The following is a 23,319-nucleotide window of genomic DNA, read 5'->3' as shown; positions in this document are numbered from 1 at the left end:
GTGCTGATTCTGCATCCAAGACTTTTTCCAATAGAAGGAGTTGCCTCTGCGTTCTCTGTGTGCGCGCAGGTCCATGCAGTGTGTGTGCACGCGCGTGCGTGTGTGCGTGCGTGTGCGTGTGTGCGTGCGTGTGCGTGTGTGTGTGATGCTGGGGCGACTTGAGCAAGGGATATTTGTACATCTGTGTCCTGGGGGGTTCTCTATGTCTTGGAGTGTTATGGCTTTTTGGCTTTGTACACATGTGTGACGCGAAGGTGTCTCGGTTATGAGTTTGTGTCTATATATGTGCTTGCAGATGACACTTTTGCCTCAAGTGGAGAGTCCATGTATGTGTGATGATGAAGATGTCACTGTGTCTTGGCTCACGTGTGTGAGAGAGGCAGCTTCACAAGCGTGTGCATGCATTCACGTTGTGTCCCATCTGCACCAAGATGTGTCGCTCGCACACACCCCCATTCATTTATTCGACCACCGTCATCTCTGTCTCCAAAGTGCTGGAGTTGGGCAGCAAAGAGAGGAGGGTGGCAGCAGTGCCAGAAGGCACCGAGTCAGGGCTCGAGCTCCCCGAGAAGGAAACACAGAAGGCCCCGTCTATTTCCATTGTCCAGCCCGGGTCCCAATGGCCTGGTGGCCCTGCCAGCTGTAGGAGCAGTTGGTGTTCCCCCTGCCAGGGGCCCCACCCTCATCCCAAGCTGAAAAGGACAGACAGGAAGGTGAGGGGCTAGGGAGTGCCTGGGCGTGGAGGCAGGGGGTGTACACGCATGTGCAAGCATGTCCGCGTGTGAGCCCAAGATCAAAGAGCAGCCCTGAGGTGACCCAGCAGCAGCGGTGGCAGAGGGCAGCTGGCTGACAGGGAACGCCAAGCCACCAAGCAGAGTGGAGTCGGGGAGGCTACAGCTGGGAGCCTCCCACCTACACAGACCTGCCCATGGTTGGGGGCAGCCATGAGGTCAGGAGCACCTGTCACCTGGGGCCAGGCCCAGCCCAGCCCTTGAACCCAGAGCCTCAGCAGTAGGTCCCCAGGCTCTGACACCCCCAGGAGCCCCTGGAGGCTCAGAGCTCCCTTCCCACCAAACACCTTCCCCAACTCCCAGACCCTCCCCCAAAAGCCCCATCTGCCTCCAGCCTCCAGTTCAAAGAGCTCAGTGGTTATTTTCTTCTTTTTTATTAACGTTGTATATAAAGATGGGTCCAGTAAGAAAGCAGAAATGAGAAGGCTGGTGGTGGGAGCTGGCTCCGTTCCTGCCCCCTGGGGTGGGACTCTTGGAGTTCCACCATGTCTCTCCTGGCTCCTGCACCTCCCACCAAACTCCAATCCAGCCAGAGCCCACATCCCTGTTTCTTTCAGCTCACGACAACGACGACGATGACGACGACGCACAGGCAGGTACATCCAGGAGGAAAGGACCACATAAATAGGAAACCACATAGGGAGGAGGCTGCTTCTCTCTGTTGCTCTTTAAAAAAATACAGACTACATATATAGCTAGTTTTCTACCTCGCCTTTTCTTCGATGTTTGACCACATCAGGGGTGGAGGAAAGTTAGCTCTGGGGGAGATGTCTGGGCCACAGAGGGACAGTGCCACCAGCCATGCAGACAGCTATGCCCCTCACCCCTAAAGGCACCAAGCTTCCCCTCTCTCCCTGTGCACCTCATCCAACATTCTCCATCTCAGCTCTCACAATCTGTTTCCAAGGCCACCGGAAAGGGGGTGTTTTGGGGGAGTTTCTTGCCCGGTATGTCTCCTTGGAGATCTGGGGTTTGGCGCCAAAACTGCCAACTTACTGGAGGAGAGGAAGAGGTGGGGTGGGGGCGGGGCAGGGCAGAGGTGCCCCAGTGGGCACAGGGGAGATTGGTCCTATCTGTTAACAATGCCCTTTGTTTTCCTATTTTTCAACAGCTTTTAAAACCAAAGTTGTGCAAGTCCTGTACATGGAAGAAGAAACGAGTCCTTAGGAAAGACTTATGAGACCCACCCATCCTCTCCCACCAGAGCAGGGGGAAAGGAGAGAGATGACTCCTTGAGTTCTTCCCTCTAAAGCCACAAATATTAAAAGGTGCCCCCACTTGGGGACTTTTCTTTGGTTTAACCCTCAAATCTTAAATGAGGGCTAGAAGTGCGGGGTGGGGCTGACTGAGGTCCCCACCCTGAGTCCCAGTCATGATGATGTCCAATGTCCTTTTCGGCAGAGGAGATGCTCAGAAAGAGGGGAGCCACGGACGGCTTAGGAGGAACCAGGCCTGGCAGGTCTCGGCATCCATGGTGCCTGGTGCCCAGTCCAGGCCTGACGGGCAAACACTCCACAGTCCCCCAGATCTCCAGTCTGGGAAATGAGAGCTAAGTTTTAGAGGCTGGAAGGTGATGAGCCATTTAAAACCAATCCAGGCTCCTGGAGCAGAAGAGGAACGCTGTCCCAGGTGGAGTGCCCCAGCATCTGGAGGGGTACCTCAGTGTCTAGGCAAGGGGAGAGACGTTCAGGGGACATCCTTGGTCCACACAAATTTCATCTGGAGCTCTTGGGTCCCTGGAAGAAGGGGTGAAGGAAGGGGAAAGAGAATCCCCTTTCCCCTCTGCTCCTCGATGATTCCTGAGTGTCATCTAGGACGGAGGCACCTTCTGCCTGGTCCCGGGGTCCTTCGTGGGAGGTTCAGGCCTGGTGGGTACTCAGTACACAGCCCCAGGGTTGGGCGGGGGCCCAGGGGAGGCATGGTGCAGGGTGGCCGGCTGAGGCGGCTGCTGCTGTAAGTGGGGTCCACTCAGGTTTTGTGCATGGTACCAGGAGTTGGTGGGGTCGTCCAGGTAGCTGGGAGAGGCACTGTACGGGAGTGGTGGGGGCAGCTGACTGCGGGCTGGGGCCGGAGTAGAGTGAGAGGAGGTGTCCCAGAGGGCGGGTGATGGTGGTGAATTGCAGGCCATGGAATCACTGTTGTTGGGGCTGTGCTCTAGGGGCACCTCCCCGTTCTTGTAGAGCTTCTTGAATTTGGAGCGGCGGTTCTGGAACCAGATTTTCACCTGCGCCCAAGAAGAAAGGGGGAGCTAGTTAGCCTCTCGGAATGCTTAGTAAAAACCCCACGGGCAATTCAGTCTAAAGAGGGCAAGGCCAGCCCAAATGTCACAGGACAGGACCCAGGTAAAACCCTCCAGCATCCTGACTCCCAGGTCAGCATCTTTTGTCTATCTGGGATAGAACCGTGGCAAGGAACTTTCGACTGCTTGGCTCCAAAGTCTGTTCTGCCACTTACTAAGTGTGTGTGACCCTGGGTAAGTTACTTCTCTGGTTCTTGCCTTCCTCATCTGCAAGAGGGATGGTCGCAGAACTATTACCTACCTCACGAGGTCATTATGACACTCAAATAAGTTAAGACAGCTAAAGAACTTAGAGCAGCGCGGTATGTAGTAAACACTCAATAAAAGGCAGCACAGGTGGCAATGGGCAGTTTGTGGCCTTTTGTTCACATTAGAAACCCAGAGGCACACAGATACACAAATACAAACACACACCCACGTAAGCATCTCCATGTGCAGGAACGTACCCACTCACCGCTTCGCATACAGACACCAGACTGTAAACACACACACATAGATACTACACCCAGGTAAACACCCACAGATGTGAGCACCCACATTCACACACAAGCTTGGAGTAGCCCCTCTACAGCTGGCTAATGGGGACTCAGGAGCAGGTGAATCTTGATTCCCAAATTTCCCCTGGGGTATCTCCCCCTCCCCCTGCTGCTCCCCACCCCATGACTGGCACAAACAATGAATCAGCTCCTCACTGGGTGACCCAGATTCCCAGCGGACCGGGCCCCACGCAGCCGCAACCCAGGCCCGCCTGTCAATACCTGCAGAGAGCCAGGCTGCCACCACTCCTCCCAGTGACAGGCTGCTGGGGGCTTTAGGGACAGGCTGAGGGTGGAGGTGGCTCTCCCACCTCTGAGTCCTTATCCGTCTTTGGTGGGACTCTCTCTCTTTGACTCCAGGAAGAGGAAGGGGTGAAACATTCGGGTGCCGAGCATTTTGTGGCATTTTGAAGCAAGCACACATTTTTCGACATGCAATCACCAGTGTGTGTACAGTCATGTCCATGTGCCCCTCTGTCTATAAGCACAATGACCCTTGAAAGATCAAACTCCTTATGTGAGCATTCCCACGTGCACACAGACTCATTAGCATATGTGCAAATAGTACACATGCATATGCATGTGTAGGTCCACCTCTACACACACATGCCTCGCCTGGAGGATTGACACACTGTGGACTCCTATCTAGTGAGTGACTGGCACTGTTGTAGGACAGTGGGAACTGTGGACTCAGGAGTAGAGAGAAGAGGACAACTACCCTGGTGACAGACAGACACAGTTGCATGAGTTCACAAATATGCACGCCTGTATAAGTGCTAATGCAGAAAATTCCGACATAAATTCAGATGGGGGGAGGGGGGCTCTACCCACACACGAGGGTTTCAAAGGCCTCTAGGGAATTCGAAAGGCCATTCAGGCTCCACAAGGCCTGGGGGGCCCGGAGAAGGGAGCCTGAGTCCCTCGCAGGCCCATGGAGATCCCGTGACCCACGACGCCCCAAACCGACCTGTGTCTGCGTGAGGCCCAGCTGCGCAGCCAGCTCAGCACGTTCGGGCAACGCCAGGTACTGGGCCTTCTGGAAGCGGCGCTGCAGGGCAGCCAGCTGGTAGCTGGAGTAGATGGTGCGCGGTTTTCGGACTTTCTTGGGCTTCCCGTTCACCATGCGCACCTCGGCTTCCGGCTCCTCCTTCACCGACACTGCGGGCAACGCACCGGGAGAGGGGCGACTCAGCCTTGGCCTGCGACCCAGGGGTCCTTAGGGGCCCCGCGGGACGCTCCACCCTCCGACCCACTGATTCCCCCGGGATTTCCCGGCTGCACGCTCCGCCGCCAGCGCTCTCGGCCTGAGCGGCGGCGACCGAGCCGACCCGCGGCCGCCCGCGCCCGGCGCTCCCGGCTCCGCGCGCGGCCCTGCAGCGCGGCCCCTGGCGCCAGCAACACCCGGGCCAGGATGGCCGCGGCTTCGCTCACGACGCCTTCCCGGCTCGCCTCCCGACTCGGAGCGCCTCGCCACCCGCCCGCTGGCCGTCCCCTTCTCCCCCCACCTTGCCGTCCGTCGTTTCTTTCGCTCTTTCTCGTCCTTTCTTCCTTCCTTCCCCTCATTTTTTTAAATAAAAAAACCCTTTTTATTTTAGAATAGTTTTAGATTTTCGAAAAAGTTGCAAACGGTACAGACTCCTTCCTTCCTTCCCTCCTTCCTTCCTTCCCTCCTTCCTTCCCTCCTTTTATTCCCATCCTTTCCTGTTCCTTTCTTACGTTCCTTCTCTCACTTTGTCTCCACACTTCTCTTTTGCTCTGTCTCTACCTTTCTCTTTTTCGGCGTCTCCACTTCTCCCGCGCTGCTTCCCTACTTTCCCGTGATTCTGGGGTGTCCCTCTCCACGTTCCCCTTACTATTCCTCCTCTCGCCAGCCCGGATTCAGAAGGTCCCTGGAGCTGTTAGTCCCCGATGTCTACCCCCAAACCTTCTGTGAATAGAGGACCGCTTGCCGAGGTTCCCGACGGAAGCACCTCGATTCGGGGGCTCCCGGGCCACCCACAGCCCTCTCCTTCCCCGCGTAGCTCTCGCGAATCCTCGCCAGAGACCACGGCGCACAGCGAGCAACGCGCCCCAGACGCGCGGTCCTCTGCTCCCTCTGCGGTCACTAGCCCCCCTTCTCTAACTCCAAACAGTACACGTCTGACCCTCGACGCTTCGCTGGGTTTCTGCTTCAATTCCCTGCCTTTATGCCCCTGGAGGAACCTTCCAGTATCTCCGACCCTCCCGCAACCCCAGGGTCCTCACCTGGGTCCGGCGCGGGCAGTGGCTGTTCCCGGTATGCTCCGTACTGGCGGTAGGAGGTTCCATAGGTATATTCCGACTTGGGCGAGTAAGCGCCGGTGCCTGCAAGCCCGTTGAGATTGAACTGGTGGTGGTAGGTGTAGGGGTTCACGGTCTGGCCGTAGGGCTGGCCCGAGTAGTAGTCGTGCTGGGGAGCGCTGTAGTAGCCCAGGTCAGTGACAGAAGACTCGGGCAGGGTGGGCGAGTCCTTGGAGCCCGCATGGCAGCTAAGCGAGCTGGAAATATCGGTGAGGATGCTGCTGAGCTTGCGATCGAAGGAGCCACTCATCCTGGCAGGCGCCGCGCCACCCCGGGGCTGGCCTCGGCCGCGGAGCGCGGAACCTGGCGGTAGCGTGAGCGAGGCGGAGGAGCCAAAGCGGGGGTGTGTGTCCGCAGGTGGAGAGGAGGGTCTGGCAGCGTCTCGGGGGAGGGGAGGCCGAAGGGCGCTTAGACCCGCGCCGGCGTTCGGGCGGTCGCTGTGCGCCTCCCGTCGCGTCCCAAGCTACAGTCAAATGCTGCCAGCTCCGCCCGGCCAGCCGGTTATAGACTCAATAGAGGAGTCGCAGAGGGAGGCTCCAGCGCTCTGATTGGCTGCAAGTCTTGCCTTCGAGGCAAAACATGCTCCTGCGCTCTTTCGTTCGCTCGCTCTCTCCTCTCTCTCCTCCATTCTTTGTTACCAAAACACACACACACACACACACACACACACACACACACGCACACGCACACACGCACACGCACACACGCACACACACACACAGACGCGCGCGCACACACACACACAGACACGCGCGCGCGCGCACACACACACACACACACACACACCCCTTGCTGCTCCTACTCCTGTGGATCTTTCCCCCTGCCCAGATAAACCCTCAGTATCTCTGAAGGAATGAATCTGGGGAGGGTGTCTCTGCAAAGCCCCCGGTAGCTATCAGTCTGTCTGTCTTCGTGGCTGAGGGTGAGAGGTGGGCTCAGGTGCAATGGGAAGGAGGGGAATTTGCCCATTGGGTGTTTGTGGAGGGAGGTGGTCCAAAGTGATGTGTGTGAGTGTGTGTGTGTATGTGTGTGTGTGCGCGCGCGCACGCTGTGCAAATGACAGAAAGACAAATGTGCCTGAAGTGAGAAGGATCCAGGGTCCATGAAAATGTTTTAATTTCCTTTAAAATAAGAAGAAGGGAAAAGGAAATTTTAAGTTGAAAATGTTTGAATACATGATATCAACACACTGTTTTTACAGCGAGGCAATCATGAAATGTAATTAAAAAATTTTTTTTTTTTTGTAGAGGAAGGGATCCATCAGGCAAACGTGCCTTGGGCTTAGGAAAGTCATAATTCAGCCCAGGGAGGATCCCATTGGAGAGGGCCTAGGGGGCAGGTGTGTGTGGATTTGGGGGCTTTGGGGAAGGGTGGGGTTGTACAGCCTGCCTGTAGTGATATTAGAGCTATCTCTGAAACTATGTGTGTGCAGTTTCAGAGGCCGTGCAGGAGCCTGAGACCTGGGGTCTGCCTGTAGTTGAGTGGGGCGCAGGCTGGCTCTCTGCGTTTCAGTAAGTATGGAGGTAGATATGGTGCATTTGGGGCAGTACTGGGGATATGTGAGCATTTTTAGAGATCAGGTGATGGGACAAGTGTACTTGGGGTGTGTGATGTGAGGACTTCGTGTGTTCCATAGTATACTAAGGTGGATGTGAGTGCAGGAATGTGTGTGTGAGAAAGTGTAGCAGTGTGTGTGTGTGTGTGGGGGGGAGCGGTGCATAAGCAGTCTGAGTGGGGGGCCCTGGACAGCATGTCTATGTGTGAATGTGTGGTTGTATGCAAAGGTGTATAAAAATCAGCCCCTTTCCAATCCCCCTTAGCTGGGAACCCCATCCCCCCAAAAAAGGCCTAAAGAAGAGGCTCCTCTCTCTGGGGACCTGCAGCTCCTAGTTTTGTTTGGGGCACAAAACCACTACTCCAGGTCATCCAAGTGTTTCCCGATGCCTAGCTAATTTCTCCATTTCACTCTTAATTCTTCTCCTGTCTTTATTTGTGGGGAGGAGGGGCTCCTCCAAATCTCAGTTCCTAGCCACATCCAACCTTCACACAGAGCTACCCCTTCAATTCTGGCCCCTTTTCTTTCCCGGCCTGGCTAAGGCATCCCAAGACAGTGCTACCGCGCCACCTTCTGGTCACGCCTTGGCTCTGCAGCCTTCCCAAGTTTCTTCAAGCCTCGAGAAGGGGTTTGTTTCCCTAGTAGACTCTGTTGGTCAGAGAAGTGTGCAGGGGGCTCTGTCAGTCCCCCAGGGCAGGCTGCCAGAGGTTCCAAGCACTTTGAAAGCTGCAGTCGGCGGAAGCTGAGGCCCACAATCCGTGGGCCAAGGGGCAGGAGTGCCCGCCAGGTCTGAGAGGCTCCAGAGAGGCCCCAGCGTGGGAAAGGTGGGGGCGGGGGACAGGCGAGGGGAGCACTATCTGTCTGTCTATCTCCGCGTCCCCCCAGCGCCTATTGCCCGCCGCTCGGAGCCCGTGGCGGGGCGAGTTGCCACCCGCTCCGGATGCCCTCTGTTCTGTTGCCAAGAGGGCGCCAAGAGAGCCCGCGGCATCGGGGCGTGGGGGGGACAGGTAGGCACTGGGACGGCTGGCTTCCCTTCTAGGATGGGGGGGGGGGTGGTGCTGCAGGACCTGCTTTGGAGCCCCAGCTCCCCACAGAGAAGGAACAGCATTGGACAAGCCCTTTTGCCATCATTCATTAATTCATTCGTGCATTTATTCCTCAACTTATACCAAAAAGGGCCAGATCATTCAGAGATGGAAGGAAGTCTACTTTCATCATGGGGTCCTCTTAGAAGCCTCACTCCTTCTCCCCCCTCATCCCCACCCCTACCTGTGGCTCCTGAGTAAAATGGGTGACCACTGGACTAGGAGTCTAGGAATCATGAAAGAGTCGTGGGGGTGGGTTACTTAGAATAATCTCTATGTTCCATTCTACTCTGAAAGTGTGTGAGTTCTAGAAATGGACTAAAACTTCAGCATTAGAAACTTAAATGAGCAATGAAACAATTGTTTGGTAATGTGAGGTTAATATCTGGTCTGCTATTGCACTGTGTGTTCCAAGACACCAGTGACTGTATCTGTCCAGTTCACTGCTACCTTCCAGATACCTAGGGCAGGTCTTGGCACACAGCCTCAGTGCTAATAGATGTTTGTTGAATGAATTTATGAGACTTCTGAATACTGCAGAGGGGCTGAACCATCTCGGCTGAATAGGCTTGCACGGTTAGGAAAAGAGGAGACATGGGGCAGGCGCTCCCATTCAACTGCCCCACTCTAGTGTAGGAGCAGGAGCAGCTTCCAGTATGAGGCCATGATGGCCGGAAAGGGGCCCGTCAGGCCAGCAGGACTGGAGCCACCAGCCACTGGGCGGGCACCTGCCGACTCAGGGTGCCGAGGTTGCTGGAGGATGCAGTTGGACCAGTGCCACCCACTGCACCTTGTCTGGGCCAACAAGATGAGCAGGTGTCAGTCAGCCTGACCAGAGGCCTGCCCCTGGCGGAGGGGCGGTGCAGCGCCGGCTGTCAAAGGCCTCTAGGAGGCTGGCAGGAGGGCAGTGCTGGTCAATGCCCAGGTCAGAGTCTATTACCCGCCCTCTCCCTGGCATGAGAAAAGGTACCCCGTTGAAACAAGTTGTTTCCTGGAGCCCAAGTTTCATGCTGCTTGGGCACAGCCACAGCACCTGGGCTCACAGAGTGCCAGGTCTGTGGATGGAACCCAGAGTGAGCGGACTAGCTCACCTCTCCCCATTGCCTGGGGAGCTGGCGCCATCTGGTGGTCAATGTGAGGAGGCCAGAGTCCATTTCCAGGCGAAGACCTGGTGAACCGGCCACATGTCGGGGCCCTACCTAGAAGGAATATTCTCTTTATTTCTTTCAGGAGCCCCACAGCACTAAATATTGACTTTTTATCATCATCTTGCCTTACTCTGCAGCTGTCTCTTCTCCCTCCTTCCACCCATCCATGTCCATCTAGTGGCTCCTTCTCTTAGGTTTCTCGTTTGTAAATTAACAACTGGATTATTAAGTGTCCTCTGAGATCCCTTCAAACTCTGATGTTCTATGATTCTAAATTATAGAACTCTTGTCTCTCAAGGGGGAACTCTCCTTTACCTTCTTGCCAACTTCCTCGGAGGTATACTCCAGGCCTTCAGCACTTCTTTTTGGGATCCTTCATTCATCCAACAAATCTTTTCTGAGACTGAACTGTGTTAGGTGCTGGGGGTGGAGTGATGAACAGGACAGATACAATGTCCCCCTCCATTGAATCCAGGTCCAGTGGGAGAAGTGGACACATAAGCAGCCAATTTCACTACCATGGGATACGTACTGGGATAAGGGTAGCACGTATCTACCTAAGAAGGCCCCAAATTCTTCATAGAGACAGGAGGATATCCGAGACCTGAAGGATGTGTGGGACTTGGCCAGGAAAAGCAGGGATAAGGGGAAGGAGAAGGTTCCCAGCCACAGGAAAAGCCTGTGCAGAAGCCCATGAGACTGACTGGGGCATAGCATTAGGGGAGTGGTGCCCAGGGGTAAAGTTGGAGTGGACCTGGGACCCACGGGCAGGAGAATGGGTTTCATCTAGAGGGTGCAGGGAACGGCCGAAAGATTTTAACTAGGGAAGAGACGTGACTGGATTTTTCATTCTAGAAGGGTCCCTCTGGATGCCGTGTGAGAATGAATCAGAGGAGGCTGATTGGAGGCTAGGAGGCTACTGCAGAAGGCCAGGCAAGAGGGGAATCGGGTTAAGGAAGATGCAGTGTGGGTAGAGAGAAGTGGGTAGATTTAGAGGCAGCAGGAAGTCTAGCAATAGCACTTGGAAGCTCGTAATAAGGAGAGAGGAAGAGCGGGAAATAACCCCTAACTTCTGACTTAGGCAACTGAGTGGAAAGTTGGGACCATCTCTGGGAAAAGAGAACACCAGGGAGAGGGGGAGCCTGATGGGGAAGAGGATGTGTCCTGTTTTGTTTTGTTTTAACTTTTTATTGGAATCCAACATACATACAGAACAGTGCAGAAATCATGAGCAATGAACTTGCATACAAACACAGCTGTGTAACTGGCACCAGGGTAAGTCCCAGTTTGAGAAAGTACCAGTGCTAAAGTCCCCTTGGGCTGCTTTCAGTTACTATTCCCCAAGGGTAAACATTATTTTAACTCCTAGCACCATAGGTCAGTGTTGCATAGTTTTGACTTTCATATAAATTGAAGTGTACAGTATATACTCTTTCATATCTGGCTTCTTTTGCTCAACGTTATGTTTATGAGATTTATCCATAGTGTTGGGAAAATTTGTAGATCATTCACTTTCAGTACCGCGTGAGGTATTCTAGCATATGAACATATCACTATTTATCTGATCTACTGTACAGACATTTGGCTAGTTTCCAATTTGGGGCCATCATGAATAGGGCTTCTTGTACATGTCTTTTGGCGCACATATGTACACACTGCTGTTGGGTACCTAAGAGTGGAATTGTGGGCCACAAGGTGTGCACGTGTTCAGCTTTAGAACGTACTGCCAAATAGTTCTCCGAAGTAGTGGTGCTATGAGCTCGATTTTGATAGCGTGGAGTTCGAATGTCTGAGGCATCTAGGAGGCGCTGTCCAGCAGGCAGTTGCTTACAAGGACCTGAAAAATCAGTAAAGAAGCTGGGAATGGAAATGTGACTTTGGGGTCATTGACATCTTGTGGTCTGTGAAGCCACAGGTGTGAGTGAGATGGTCCAGGAAGGGAGGGAGAGAAACGAGGACACCTGTGAGAGAGTGAGTGGCCAGAGAGGCGTGAGGCCATGCACAGAGAAGTGGCCCTGTGTTGGGAGGGGGAAAGGGGGGAGTGTTCCAAGGAGGTGGGAGTGGTCAGCAGGATCAAATCCTGTTGTGGACATGTGAGCTGGCCAAAATGGGGACTGAGATGTGCCCACTGGATGACATCTCAAGGAGACGTTTGGCGATGCCAGGAGGAGTGGGCTTGGTGGGGGGAAAGCTGGAAGGCTATTTACAGCCGGCCGAAGGGCGAGTGGGAGAGGAGGAAATGGGGAGAGCGAGTGCAGGCAACTCTGTCTTGAAGTTTGGCTCTGAAAGGCAAGAGGGAGCAGAGAGGGCGGTGGCTGGAGGGCATTTGGCGTATTGGGAGGTGTGTGTGTGTGACTGTGTTTTAAATGGGAGCGAGCCTGTTTATATGTCAATTATAGCAGCCAGGAGAGAGGGGTGAACCAAGAGCGCCGTCCCTGAGTGGGTGAGAGGATCTGGAAGCCTGCCCAAGGGGTTAGCCTAGGAACAGGTTCTCTCTTCCGCTGAGTCTGAGTCAAGAGCGAAGATGAAATGATAAGAGCTGGCTTTGGCTGAGCACTCACTATGCGCTTGGCGCAGCTCAAAATGCTCTACGCGGATGAGTTCATTCGTTCCTGCCACCGCCCTATGGGGCGGGCACCCCTCGTTTCTGCCTTTTGACATAGGGGGAAACTGAGGCATAGAGAAGCTAAGTCAGTGGTGGATTTGAGATTTGAGCCCAGACGGTCTGACTCTTAACCTCTATGGAGTGAGCTGGTTTGCTTACAGGTTCGGGTCAGAAGATACTTTGACCCGACACCTATGCTGGACACATAGGTGTGTGCTATGCCATTTCGCTGTCCTATTCTGGATGTTTGAAACATTTCAGAAATCGTTCAAGATATTTTGGGGTTCCCATATGGGCGTATATGCAAAGTAGGTGTGAAGTTACTGGCTGAGGAGAGGAGAGGTGGTGGGACCAGAGGTTAAGGAGAATGGGAAAAAGGTGAGCAAGGCCGAAGTGTAGCCGCAGCCATGGGGACTGGGAAGAGAACCGACTAGAAGACACGCAGGAATTTCTGGGGATGCCAGACCTCTCTGTGGTGGGAGACCCTGAGGTTGTAGTGGCCCCAGGAGGCATGGCGGGGCCAGCCGGGTGGTGGGCTGCACGCCAACTGGGCTTGGGGTCAACTGTGGGCAGAAGGGTTTGCTTGGCAGACATTAGCAAAGGCTGCTCACGTGGCTTCGAGGGGAGTCTAAGTCAGGCAAGGAAAGAAAGGAAGAGTGGAGCGATTGGCGAAGGAGTGGAGAAGAGGTCCGGGCTGGAGGACCCCATGAGGAAAGAGGCAGGCAGCAAGGAGATAATGCAGGGGGCACTCTTGGTGCCAGATAGCTAGAGGTTAGAATTTATTCAAAACGCCGGAAAACAGAGAAAAATGGAAAATCTTGAATGAAGCCAGAGGGTGGGAAAGCCACCTTCTTTATAGGAGAAATAAAAATGTAAGAATTAATTGGACTTCTCAGAAACCATACAAGCAAGAACAAAGCTGAGTGAAATTTTTAAATTGTTGAAAGAAAAAGAAAAAAATCCATAGAATTCTGTATCCAGTGAAATTACCCTTCAAAAGTGGACATAAGTAAATAAAGACTTTCTCAGGCAAACAAAAACTGAGGGAATTGTTGCCAGTAGACCTGTTTTGAAAGAATGTTTTAAAAAGGTCTTCAAAGATAAGGAAAATTATATAGGTAAACAACTCAGTTCTGTACAAAAGAAGAAATCCAGAGAAGGAATTAATAAAGGTAAAATAAAATGTTTTTTCTTATTCTTAATTGATGTAATAGAAAACTACTGATACAATAATAACAACAATGTATTGGGTGATTATTGCTTATGGATGATTGAAATGAATTACAACAAAGTTATAAGTAACAGGAGGCAGGAATAGGGAATATTCTGTTATAAGGTACCTGTACTAGCCATAAAGCAGAATAGTGTTATTTGAAAATGATTTCAGATCAGTTTAAATGTATGTCACAAACTCTAGGGCAACCACTAAAAATGTTTCTTAAAAAGAAGTATGCTTGACATGCTAAGAGAGAAGAGAAAATGGAACCATATAAAATGTTCAACTAAAGTCAGAGAAAAATAGGGGAAGATAAAAAAAAAGAAAGAAAAAAAAAGAAACAGAACAAATGCGATAAATAGAAAACAGCCACAAATATGGTAGATATTAATTCAACTACATCAATAATCAACTAAATGTGAATGGTATGAATACAGCAATTAAATGACAGTAACTAAAAGAATGACTACAAACCAAAACAAAACCCAATCATATGTTGTTTACATGAAATCCACTTTAAATATAAAGATACAGTAGATTAAAAATAAAGGAATGGAGAAAGATATACCATGCCAACACTAATCGAAAGCTGGAGTAGCTATATTAATTTCAGACAAAGTAGACTTCAGAACGAGGAAAAATATCAGGGATAAAGAGGGGCTTATGTAATGATAAAGGAGTTAATTCTCCAAGAAGACATAACACATATTGATGTATGTGTACCTAACAAGAGTGTCAAAATATGCGAGCAAAAAATCATTGAACTACAAGGAGAGACAAATCCAGCATTATAGTTGGAGACGTCAACATGCCTTCGTTAGTAATTAAATTCGAATTACTAGTGGGTTTGAATTACTCATAGGTTTGAAGAACAGCAAGGAGGCCAGTATGGCCAGAGAAAGAGTGAGCGCCAGAAGATGAAGTCAGAGAGGTGATGTGGTAGGGGTAGGGGCATTATGAAGGTAGGGCCTGACAGGATAGTATAAAGACTTTGAGCTTTACTCTAAAGTGAGATGTGGGGCCACTGCAGAATTTTGAGCAGAGGAGTGATAAAGTATGACCTTTTTTTTTTTTTTTTTTTGGAATGTGTCTCAGTGTAGATCTCTTAAAATTTATCTTATTTGGAATTTATTGAGTTTCTTGGATGTGTAGATTCATGCATTTCATAAAATTTGGGACACTTTTGGCCATTGCTTCTTCAAATATTCTTTCTGTTTCTTTTCTCTTCTTGGGACTTCCTTAATGCATATGTTGGTATACTTGATAGTGTCCCACAGGTCTCTTTAGGCTCTATTAATTTTTCTGCATTTTCTTTTTCTATCCTTCAGGCTGAATATTTCAACCGACTTTCTTTCACTGACTCTTCTGCTTGCTCAAATCTATTGTTGAATCCCTCTAGTCAATTTTTCATTTCAGGTATTGTACTTTTTAGCTTCAAAATTTCTATTTGATTCCGTTTTATAATTTCTCTCTTTATTGATATGTCTGTTTGTTCAGACACTATTCCCTTGGGTTCATTTTATTCTTTGTCCATGTTTTTGTTCAGCTCTTTGGGCATATTTTTAAAACATTGATTTAAAAATCTTATTCTAGTAAGTCCAGTGACTGTGCTTCCTTAGAGATGGTTTCTGTCGATTGCATTCCTGTGAATGGGACATACTTTCTATTTCTTTGCATGCAGTGTAATTTTTTTGAAAACAGACATTTTGAATTTTATAATGTGGTAACTCTGAAAATGAGGTTTTTCTTCCTTTCCAGGTATATAGTCATTCATTTCTTTAATGACTTTTCTAAACCTTTTTTTGCAAACACTTGTCATGTATGGTCACTGAAGCTTCTGCTCTAATAATATCTCAGTGATCAGTCAGTGGCTTAATCTTAAATGGCAAAATTTAGTAGCTTCTTTCTTCACTTTGCACCCCTCTGGAAGCTGTACGTTTTTAAACACTTTTTTAAAATTAAGTTTACTGGGGTAACATTGGTTATTACAATGTTTTTTATTATTATTATTAGATTTCAGAGTTCCAAATATGTTGACTCTGTCAATTGTTAGCTCCATGGTTGCTTCAGTCGAAGGGCTGATTCTTGGAGCATTCAACCTTACCGTTTGCCAGGATATCATTCCTAACTTGTTTTTGTAGCTCGCTCTCTCCGAGATATATTGTTAAGTAAAAAAATCAAGATGGAGAGAAATGTATATAGTATGTTACCAGTCATCTAAAAAAATGGGGAAGGGAGTATATTTTCTCATAAACAGGGAAAGGATAAACCATAAAATCGAAGAGCACCCACTATACATCTATCCCTAATGAATATAGATATAAATGTCTTTATCAAAATATTAGCAAATGGAATTCAATATTATATTAAAAATTTATACACCATGACTAGGTGGGATTTATTTCAGAGATATAAGGCAGATTCGATATTTGAAAATCAGTCCGTGTAATCCACCATATTAATAGATGAAGAAGAAAAATCACACGATCACAGCAATTGGTGCAAAAAAAGCATTTGGCAAAATTCAACACCCATTCATGATGAAAATTCTCAGCAAACTAGGAGTGGAGAAATTTCCTCAACTTGATAAGGAACATCTACAAATAATCTAGCTAATATCACATTTAATGGTGAAAGCCTTATTCCTTAGATCAGGAGCAAAACAAGGATATAGACTCCATCACTACTACTTAACATAATGCTGGGAGTTCTACTAGCTCAGTGGGGCAAGAAAAGGAATTAAAAATAAATAATGGATCGGTAAAGTAGAAATGAAGCTGTTCCTATTTGTAGATGACATATGTTCTACAAAGAAAATGCCAAGTAATTCACACGCACAAAAAACCCTCTTAGAACTAGAAATTGTGTTCGGCAAGGTCACAGGCTATAAGAGCGACATATGAAAACCAAGAAGCAACCTAAGTGTCCATCGATAGATGAATAGATAAAGATGTGGCACATAGACACAATGGAATATTGCCCAGCCATAAAAAGAATCAAATCTTGCCATTTGCAATGACATGGATGGAACTAGAGGACATCATGCTAATGAATAAGTCAGAGAAAGACTAATATCATATGATTTAACTTATATGTGAACTCTAAAAAACAAAATAAACAAACAGAAACAAACTCATAGATATAGAGAACATTAATGGGTTACCAGATGGGAGGGGACTTGGGTAGACGGGTGAAAAACGGGAAGGGATTAAGAAGTACAAATTGCCAGTTATAAAAACTGTCGTGGGGGTATAAAGTGCAGAGTAAGGAATATAGTCAATAATGTAATAACTATGTATGGTGGGTGCCACTAGACTTATTGGGGTGATCATTTCATAAGTTAAATAAAGCACTATGTTGTACACCTACAGATAATATAATATCTGTCAACTGTAATTGAAAACTTAAGAAAGCTTAAAAAATCAATTATACTTGTTTATACTAGCAATGAACACAAGAAAACTGAAATTAAAAATATGATACCATTTACAACTGCTAATGAAAAAGGAAAGAAAAAGTCTATGGCCATGCCACCCTGAACAAGCCCGATCCCATCTGAACTCAGAAGCTAAACAGGGTCAGGCCTGGTTAGTACTTGGATGGGAGATCATCTGGGAAGACCAGGTGATATAGATGTAAAAAATAAAATAAATTAAAAAAAAAATAAGGGATTGTAAGCTGACAAGATCCTTGCAATCTTGAGGTCAATCGAGGGTTGCCTCGCCTGAAAAAATAAAAAAAAGAAAGAAAGAAAAGGAAAAGAGAAATATGGAGGTATAAATCCAAGCAAACACATATAGGACCACTGATGTTGTCAACCTTGACATGTGGTTGACATTAATGGATCACTGTTATTGCATCACTCTGAGCGACAGCACTTCAGTGAGCAACTTCAGTGATTGTGATTTGAGCTTTAAAAGTCCACCTTTCTCTTAGCCTGTGGATTGAGACAGTGCTAGTCTAATTTTTAATGTGAATATCATGAGCACATTTTCTAAAAGTTTAGATAATGAAAATGAGAATGGTTGAATATAATATAGTACCAATGATATCGCCAAGGAAAAAGGGCAAAACGACTGTGTGATTTTAATGACAGATGGAAGGACATATACCACTGGATCAGGGAGGTAAATAACCAAAACAGAGGACTGTATGATACACAGTAAAGAATTTGGGCTTGGGTACAATGAAATGGAGCTCTGAAGCATATGCGGAGACTTGCATATATGCAATCTCAGAAATTCAGGATGAGACAGGCAAGTAATTCTAAATAATCAAAAGTTTTTCATCACCTCAAAAGACACCAATCCTCAGTCAGCAATCCTCACTGCTTGCTGAACTAACTCAGGCATGCCACACAAATGAGCGCACATTATCATATTGTTCCCTTGATTGCTCTATGAAACTGAGTGAAATTATATTTTTTGATCCGCAGGTTGTAAAATGTCCTGTGGGAGAAAACAAGGGGAAGTTTTGATAGTACATGTCTTGGCCTCTGACAGTGGAGAGCTGATTTTGTCATATCTTACCAACAATCATGCTTTTTGCATGTTATTCGGACATGCTGTTTCAAGTCTGAATCATGGCAACAAAAAGATGTTCCCCCAATCTCCTAGGCACTTTGATTTGGAAAATGGAGTTTCAAATGGTAATCATTATTTCTATGAAGATTTTAACAAATCCACAGAAAACACGGAACAAAAGGTTGTTGATATCTTATTCAAATACAAACCAATCTTGCTCACCTATCTATGATGCATATTCAGCAGACAGGACAAATGCAAATTTTAGCAAATTCCACTTAGTCTATAAACTTTTTATCAAAAAATAGAAACGATCTTATCTGCTAAATGACCTGCACATCCTGTGCACGACACTGCTAAAAGGAATATGGTTCACTTAGGCTTTCATAGAATGTTTTTAGTCACTTTTCAATTACCTCAAACTGCGCTGAAGCACTTAATGAGATTATTGACTTTCTATAAATGGAAGGAGATCCTCCTTAGCCATGTGCCTACAAGATGACTATCAGTGTTGCTGTCCACGACAGAGAGATAAAATATCGACCTACTATAAAATCGTATTTTTAAAGGGTGAGATAAAAAGAATTCCCTTCTCTAATTTGGAAGTACATTAAAGTTGAGACTGGAGAAAGTGATTATAATAAAACAGAAATTTATATCCTGTTTCTCTAAAACTCTTTGATGATCTTTGGAGAAGCCATAAGGAGCCTAGAAATGGATGAACTGACTGCATCTGAGTTGTTCAATGTCATGTGTAAGTTGTGACAAAAACTCACACAACAACTCCCCCTCAACAGAAAACCAAACCCCCCAAACAAAAACAAAAACAAAAACAAAACAAAACAAAAACCAAACCAGACTCATATTTTGGAAATAAGACTGATTCAGAACTCAAAAAAAAAATGTCACCAGAAAAGTATAGCCAAATTAAACAAAACTTTCTTAATCTCTTTACTAAAAGTGTACCTTATTTAAAATCTGTATTAGTCTGTGTTCTCCAGAGGAACAGAACCAGTAGGAGAGTATAGATAGATAGATAAATAGATGGATGAATGGATGGATGACAGAGATACATATCAATCTACATATGTACATAGATAGATTTATTATTATTTATTATATTATTTATTATATTATTTATTTATTATATTATTTATTATAAGGAATTGGCTCACATAGTTATGGAGGAATAGAAGTCCCAACATCTGCAGACAGCAAGCTAAAGACCCGAAGGTCCCAGCCTGATATTCAGATCTTCAACAGATTGGATGAGGCCCACCCAAAGCAGAGAGAGCAATCTGCTTTTCTCGGTCTACTGATTCAAATGTTAATCACATTCAGAAACACCCTCATGGACACACCCAGAATTGTGTTTAACTGAATATCTGGGAACCATATAACCCAATCCAGCTGACACATAAAATTAGTCATCACAGAATCCAACTTCAATTTCACCAGTCCAAATTACCTCTGTGCTTTAAAATCATTTTCCCTGAGAAAGAAGTTAAACTTCTGATGACATTCGAGTATTTAAAAATGATGAGTATTTTAGGCATTAACCGTCTATGTGATGAATTTCTAGATGCAAAGGACCCGATTGATAAGCAACTAGTCTGTAGATACAAAACAGCTGGACATTTTTGAAGAGCTGTAAACTAATTTCCACAAGTTGAAAGACCTGCTGTTGCCAGTAAATAAACTCCTAAGTATTCCATGCTCAAATGTTTTTGTTGAGAGGCTATTTAGTTCAATGTCAGCGCATTGGACTGACATGAGTAATCGGTATAACGTGGGCTTGATAAGAACAGAGCTGCAGGTCAGAGTGAATTTTCTGTTTGACTGTCTGCAGTTTCACCACTGCATAAAAGGCTAGAAGTTGTCCTAAATAAAGGCTGTAGGCAGTTCAGAAAGTATTACTGGAATAGAAAACAGAAAGAGTCAAATTATTTTACCATGTCATGGGACAGAAAGAAATAGGTCATTGCTCTTTTTAAAAATTAAATATAAATAATATCTGTTTAATTTGTCCTACTGTATTTACATTCTCCTTTTTAATTGATTTACATTTACATATTTTAAGAATATGAAATAATATAGCTCACGAAACGTAAATGTCCAATAAAGAGTTTTAAAGAGTTAAAATATGTTGAATCACTATATAAGTACTTCTGAAACATATATTGTATTTCAACTATAATTAAAAAAAGAAAAGTTGGGCAGTTTCCACCCATAAGAAACTGGAGGACATGATGTAGGGGAGTGAGTAGCGGCTGCTGCTTTAGGGCAGGGCTTGGCAGGGGTCGCAGTTGAGTCTTGCCATACAACCCCCCCGCCCCCCCGCCCCTACAAGAGCACAGTGGACCGGGTCTTTCTCTCCCCACACTGCGACAGCCAGAGAGAGTCTGCTACCAAGAAAGAGCCAGAGAGAAGGTGGCAAGAATTAAAGAACAAAGCCTGGAATGAGGTAGGAGTCAGGGAAAGAGGGAACAAAAGGAAGGGAATTAAGAGAGAAAGAAGAGAGAAATGGAGAAGTTTGAAAATACAGACGAAGAGAAAGAGAATCATTAAAGAAAAGTGAGGAATAAAACAAGAAGAAAGAGGATAATTCCCACTCTGGAACCGAGAAGCCTGTCTGGGAATCAGACACCCCCACCTTGGGAGCCAGGCCTGGGGCCCCCCTGTAAATCTCTCCCTGTTGGTACCACAAACACTGAGGGACACACCCATTCCCATCCTCCATCCTGCTGCCGAAAGTCCAGGCCTTCGTTTTAAAAGGTATACGTCAGTAAAATGGACAATGGTGTTCAAGAGAAGCTACAAGAATATAACTCTGCATCAATTTCTCCTCTTTTATTGTTTAATCTCCATGTAAACACAGTAGGGCACCACTAAGCCTCAAAACCAGGTCTATTTTGCTGACAAAAGTTAAAATAAATTGAGAGGTTTAATTAAAAAATAAAGAAAAGAGAAAGGAAAAAACTATCAAGCTACAAAAAGACGTGGAGAGAGAGGTCGGCGGAGAAAAATAGCGTAGATGACAGAGGCTTTGTTTATCCCTCTTGTGACCAAATCAAAGCGGTGACCGAAACATGGAGCAAACAGCAAGCAAAGTCGCCTGGGATCTAGATGAACAGAAGCACTACAACTGGGGAGAGAAATAATTAATCAAGGTAGCACGCAGCAGAGACGCGAAGCTGCCCAGTCCCTAGTGGCTGAGTGGAACAGAGGCTATGGCAGCGGCAGACCTCTTAAAGGGGCTGTGTCCGCCAGCGGACTTTGACGGAGACGGTCCTGCTCTCTCTGAGCACCGGTGCTGGGTTGACTGTGCGAGGGCACCAGGGACTTATAGGGGGACACTACGTTGTTGGAGTGAGGCCCAGAGGTGAGGCTCTCTCTCAGTTAGAAGTACCGGCTGTTCCTCTGTTGAACCCTCCCCCATTCCCAGTGTGTGGACGCAGCGTCTCCATAACTGAGACATCATCAAACTGGATAACAGAGGTTGCTTTGCCTAGAACATTCCCCGAAGCTCTGCCTCCTCCAACTCGCGGCCCCACTCAAGCCACATCCAGTTGTGTCCTCGGTGAGTCCAGTGACAGCTGGCCTCAGTTTTTGGTGTGGTTTCTTGAGGGAACTATAAGCACAGCATCTGTGGACTGCTTGCTGAATCTTAACAGGTGGCCCCGGAGTGACACCGGCTGGGGCTAAACTTAGCCTGCAGCAGAACCTCTCTCAGGACTGTGTCGCTGGACACCTACTACACAAAGCCATGCTCATAAGGCCGGGAGATTTAGAAGCTTTACTTAGTACATAGAAACAGACAAAGAAAGGCAGCCAAAATAGGAAGATAAAGAAGCATGAGAGAACAGAACAAAGATTCAGAAATAATAGAGTCAAGAAATCTAACAAATGCAGAGTTCAAACCACTGGTTATAAAGATGCTCAATTAAATTAAGAGACATGTAGAGGAATTCAGTGAGAATTTTAACAAGAGATTTAAAAAAAAACACACAAAAATGGAAATGGAAATTATAAAAGAGAACTAGTCATAAATAAAGAACTCATTATCTGAGATGAAGAGTATATTAGAGGGAATAAAGAGAGTGGATAAAGAAGAGGAAAAGCCAAGACACTCAATCAGAATGGCAAGAAAAAAGAAACCAAGACTATAATAATAATTTAAGGAGCCTATGAGACACAATTAAATGTAAAAATATCCGTATCCTAGGGGTACCTGAAGGAAAATAAGAAGTTGAAGAGCTATTTGAAGAAATAATGTTGGAAAACTTCCCTAACCTCCATACCCAGGAAGCTCAGAGATTCTCAAAAAAGATGAACTCAAAGAGGCCCACACCAAGACACATCATAATTAAAATGCCAAAGGTTAAATACAAAGAGAGAATATTAAAAGTAGCAAGAGAAAAGCAGTTGGTTACCTACAAGGGAGCACCCATAAGACTGGCAGCTGATTTCTCAAAAGAAGCTATGCAGGACAGAAAAGCTTGGCACAAAATATTCAATGTGATGAAAAGCCAGGATCTACAACTAAGAATACTGTATCCAGCAAAGCTATCATTTAGTTGAAGGGCAGATAAAGAGCTTCTCAGACAAAAATAAGCTAAAGGAGTTTATCAACACTAAGCCAATATTACAGGAAACATTGGAGGGACTTCTTTAAGAAGGAAAAACATGTATCAAAAACATGAATAAATAATGGTAATAATTACATTCCTATCAACAAGCACCTCAAATGGAAAAGAATTAAATGCTCCAACCAAAAGATAGAGTGGCCAAGAAAACAAGACCCCTGCATATGCTGCCTACAAGAGACTCACTTCACATTAAAAGACACACACAGACTAAAAGGAAGGGGATGAAAAAAGATATTGCCTTGATGGACCTACAGGGTATTGCGCTAAATGAAATAAGTCAGATAGAGAAAGATAAACATCACATGATTTCACGTACATGTGGAATCTAAAGAACAAAATCAACAACAACAACAACAACGGAAATAAACTCATAGACACAGAGAATATTTTGAGAGCCACTAGATGGGAGGGTTGTTGGTGGGGGGGCGGAGATGGCGGAAAAGGACAAAAGGATTAAGAACGACAAATGGAGGTCTACAGCCATGCCACCCCGGACAAGCTCGATTTCGTATGATCTGGGAAGATAAGCAGGGTCAGGCCTGGTTAGTACTTGGATGGGTGCTGTAGGCTTTAAAAAAAAAAAAAGAAAGAAA

General features: G+C 46.8%; 1 protein-coding gene and 1 pseudogene across 1 annotated transcript; one reads left to right on the top strand and one right to left on the bottom strand.

Annotated features, from left to right (window-relative positions):
* Positions 1-2,602: 2,602 nt before the first annotated feature.
* On the bottom strand, positions 2,603-6,423 carry DLX3 (distal-less homeobox 3). The gene is made up of 3 exons (XM_016158435.2): positions 5,871-6,423; positions 4,594-4,784; positions 2,603-3,015 (listed from the first exon to the last, which is right to left on the bottom strand). Exons 1-3 carry the CDS (start codon positions 6,193-6,195, stop codon positions 2,668-2,670), a joined length of 864 nt encoding a protein of 287 aa, XP_016013921.1. The 5' UTR covers positions 6,196-6,423; the 3' UTR covers positions 2,603-2,667.
* A 10,648-nt stretch (positions 6,424-17,071) lies between these two features.
* LOC118604501 lies at positions 17,072-17,190 on the top strand (annotated as a pseudogene).
* Positions 17,191-23,319: the final 6,129 nt, after the last annotated feature.

This window comes from Rousettus aegyptiacus, unplaced genomic scaffold (assembly GCF_014176215.1).
Source record: "Rousettus aegyptiacus isolate mRouAeg1 unplaced genomic scaffold, mRouAeg1.p scaffold_m13_p_6, whole genome shotgun sequence".
NCBI lineage: Eukaryota > Metazoa > Chordata > Mammalia > Chiroptera > Pteropodidae > Rousettus > Rousettus aegyptiacus.
The sequence above is the reverse complement of the archived record's forward strand: the minus strand, read 5'-3'. Positions and strand labels throughout refer to the sequence as shown.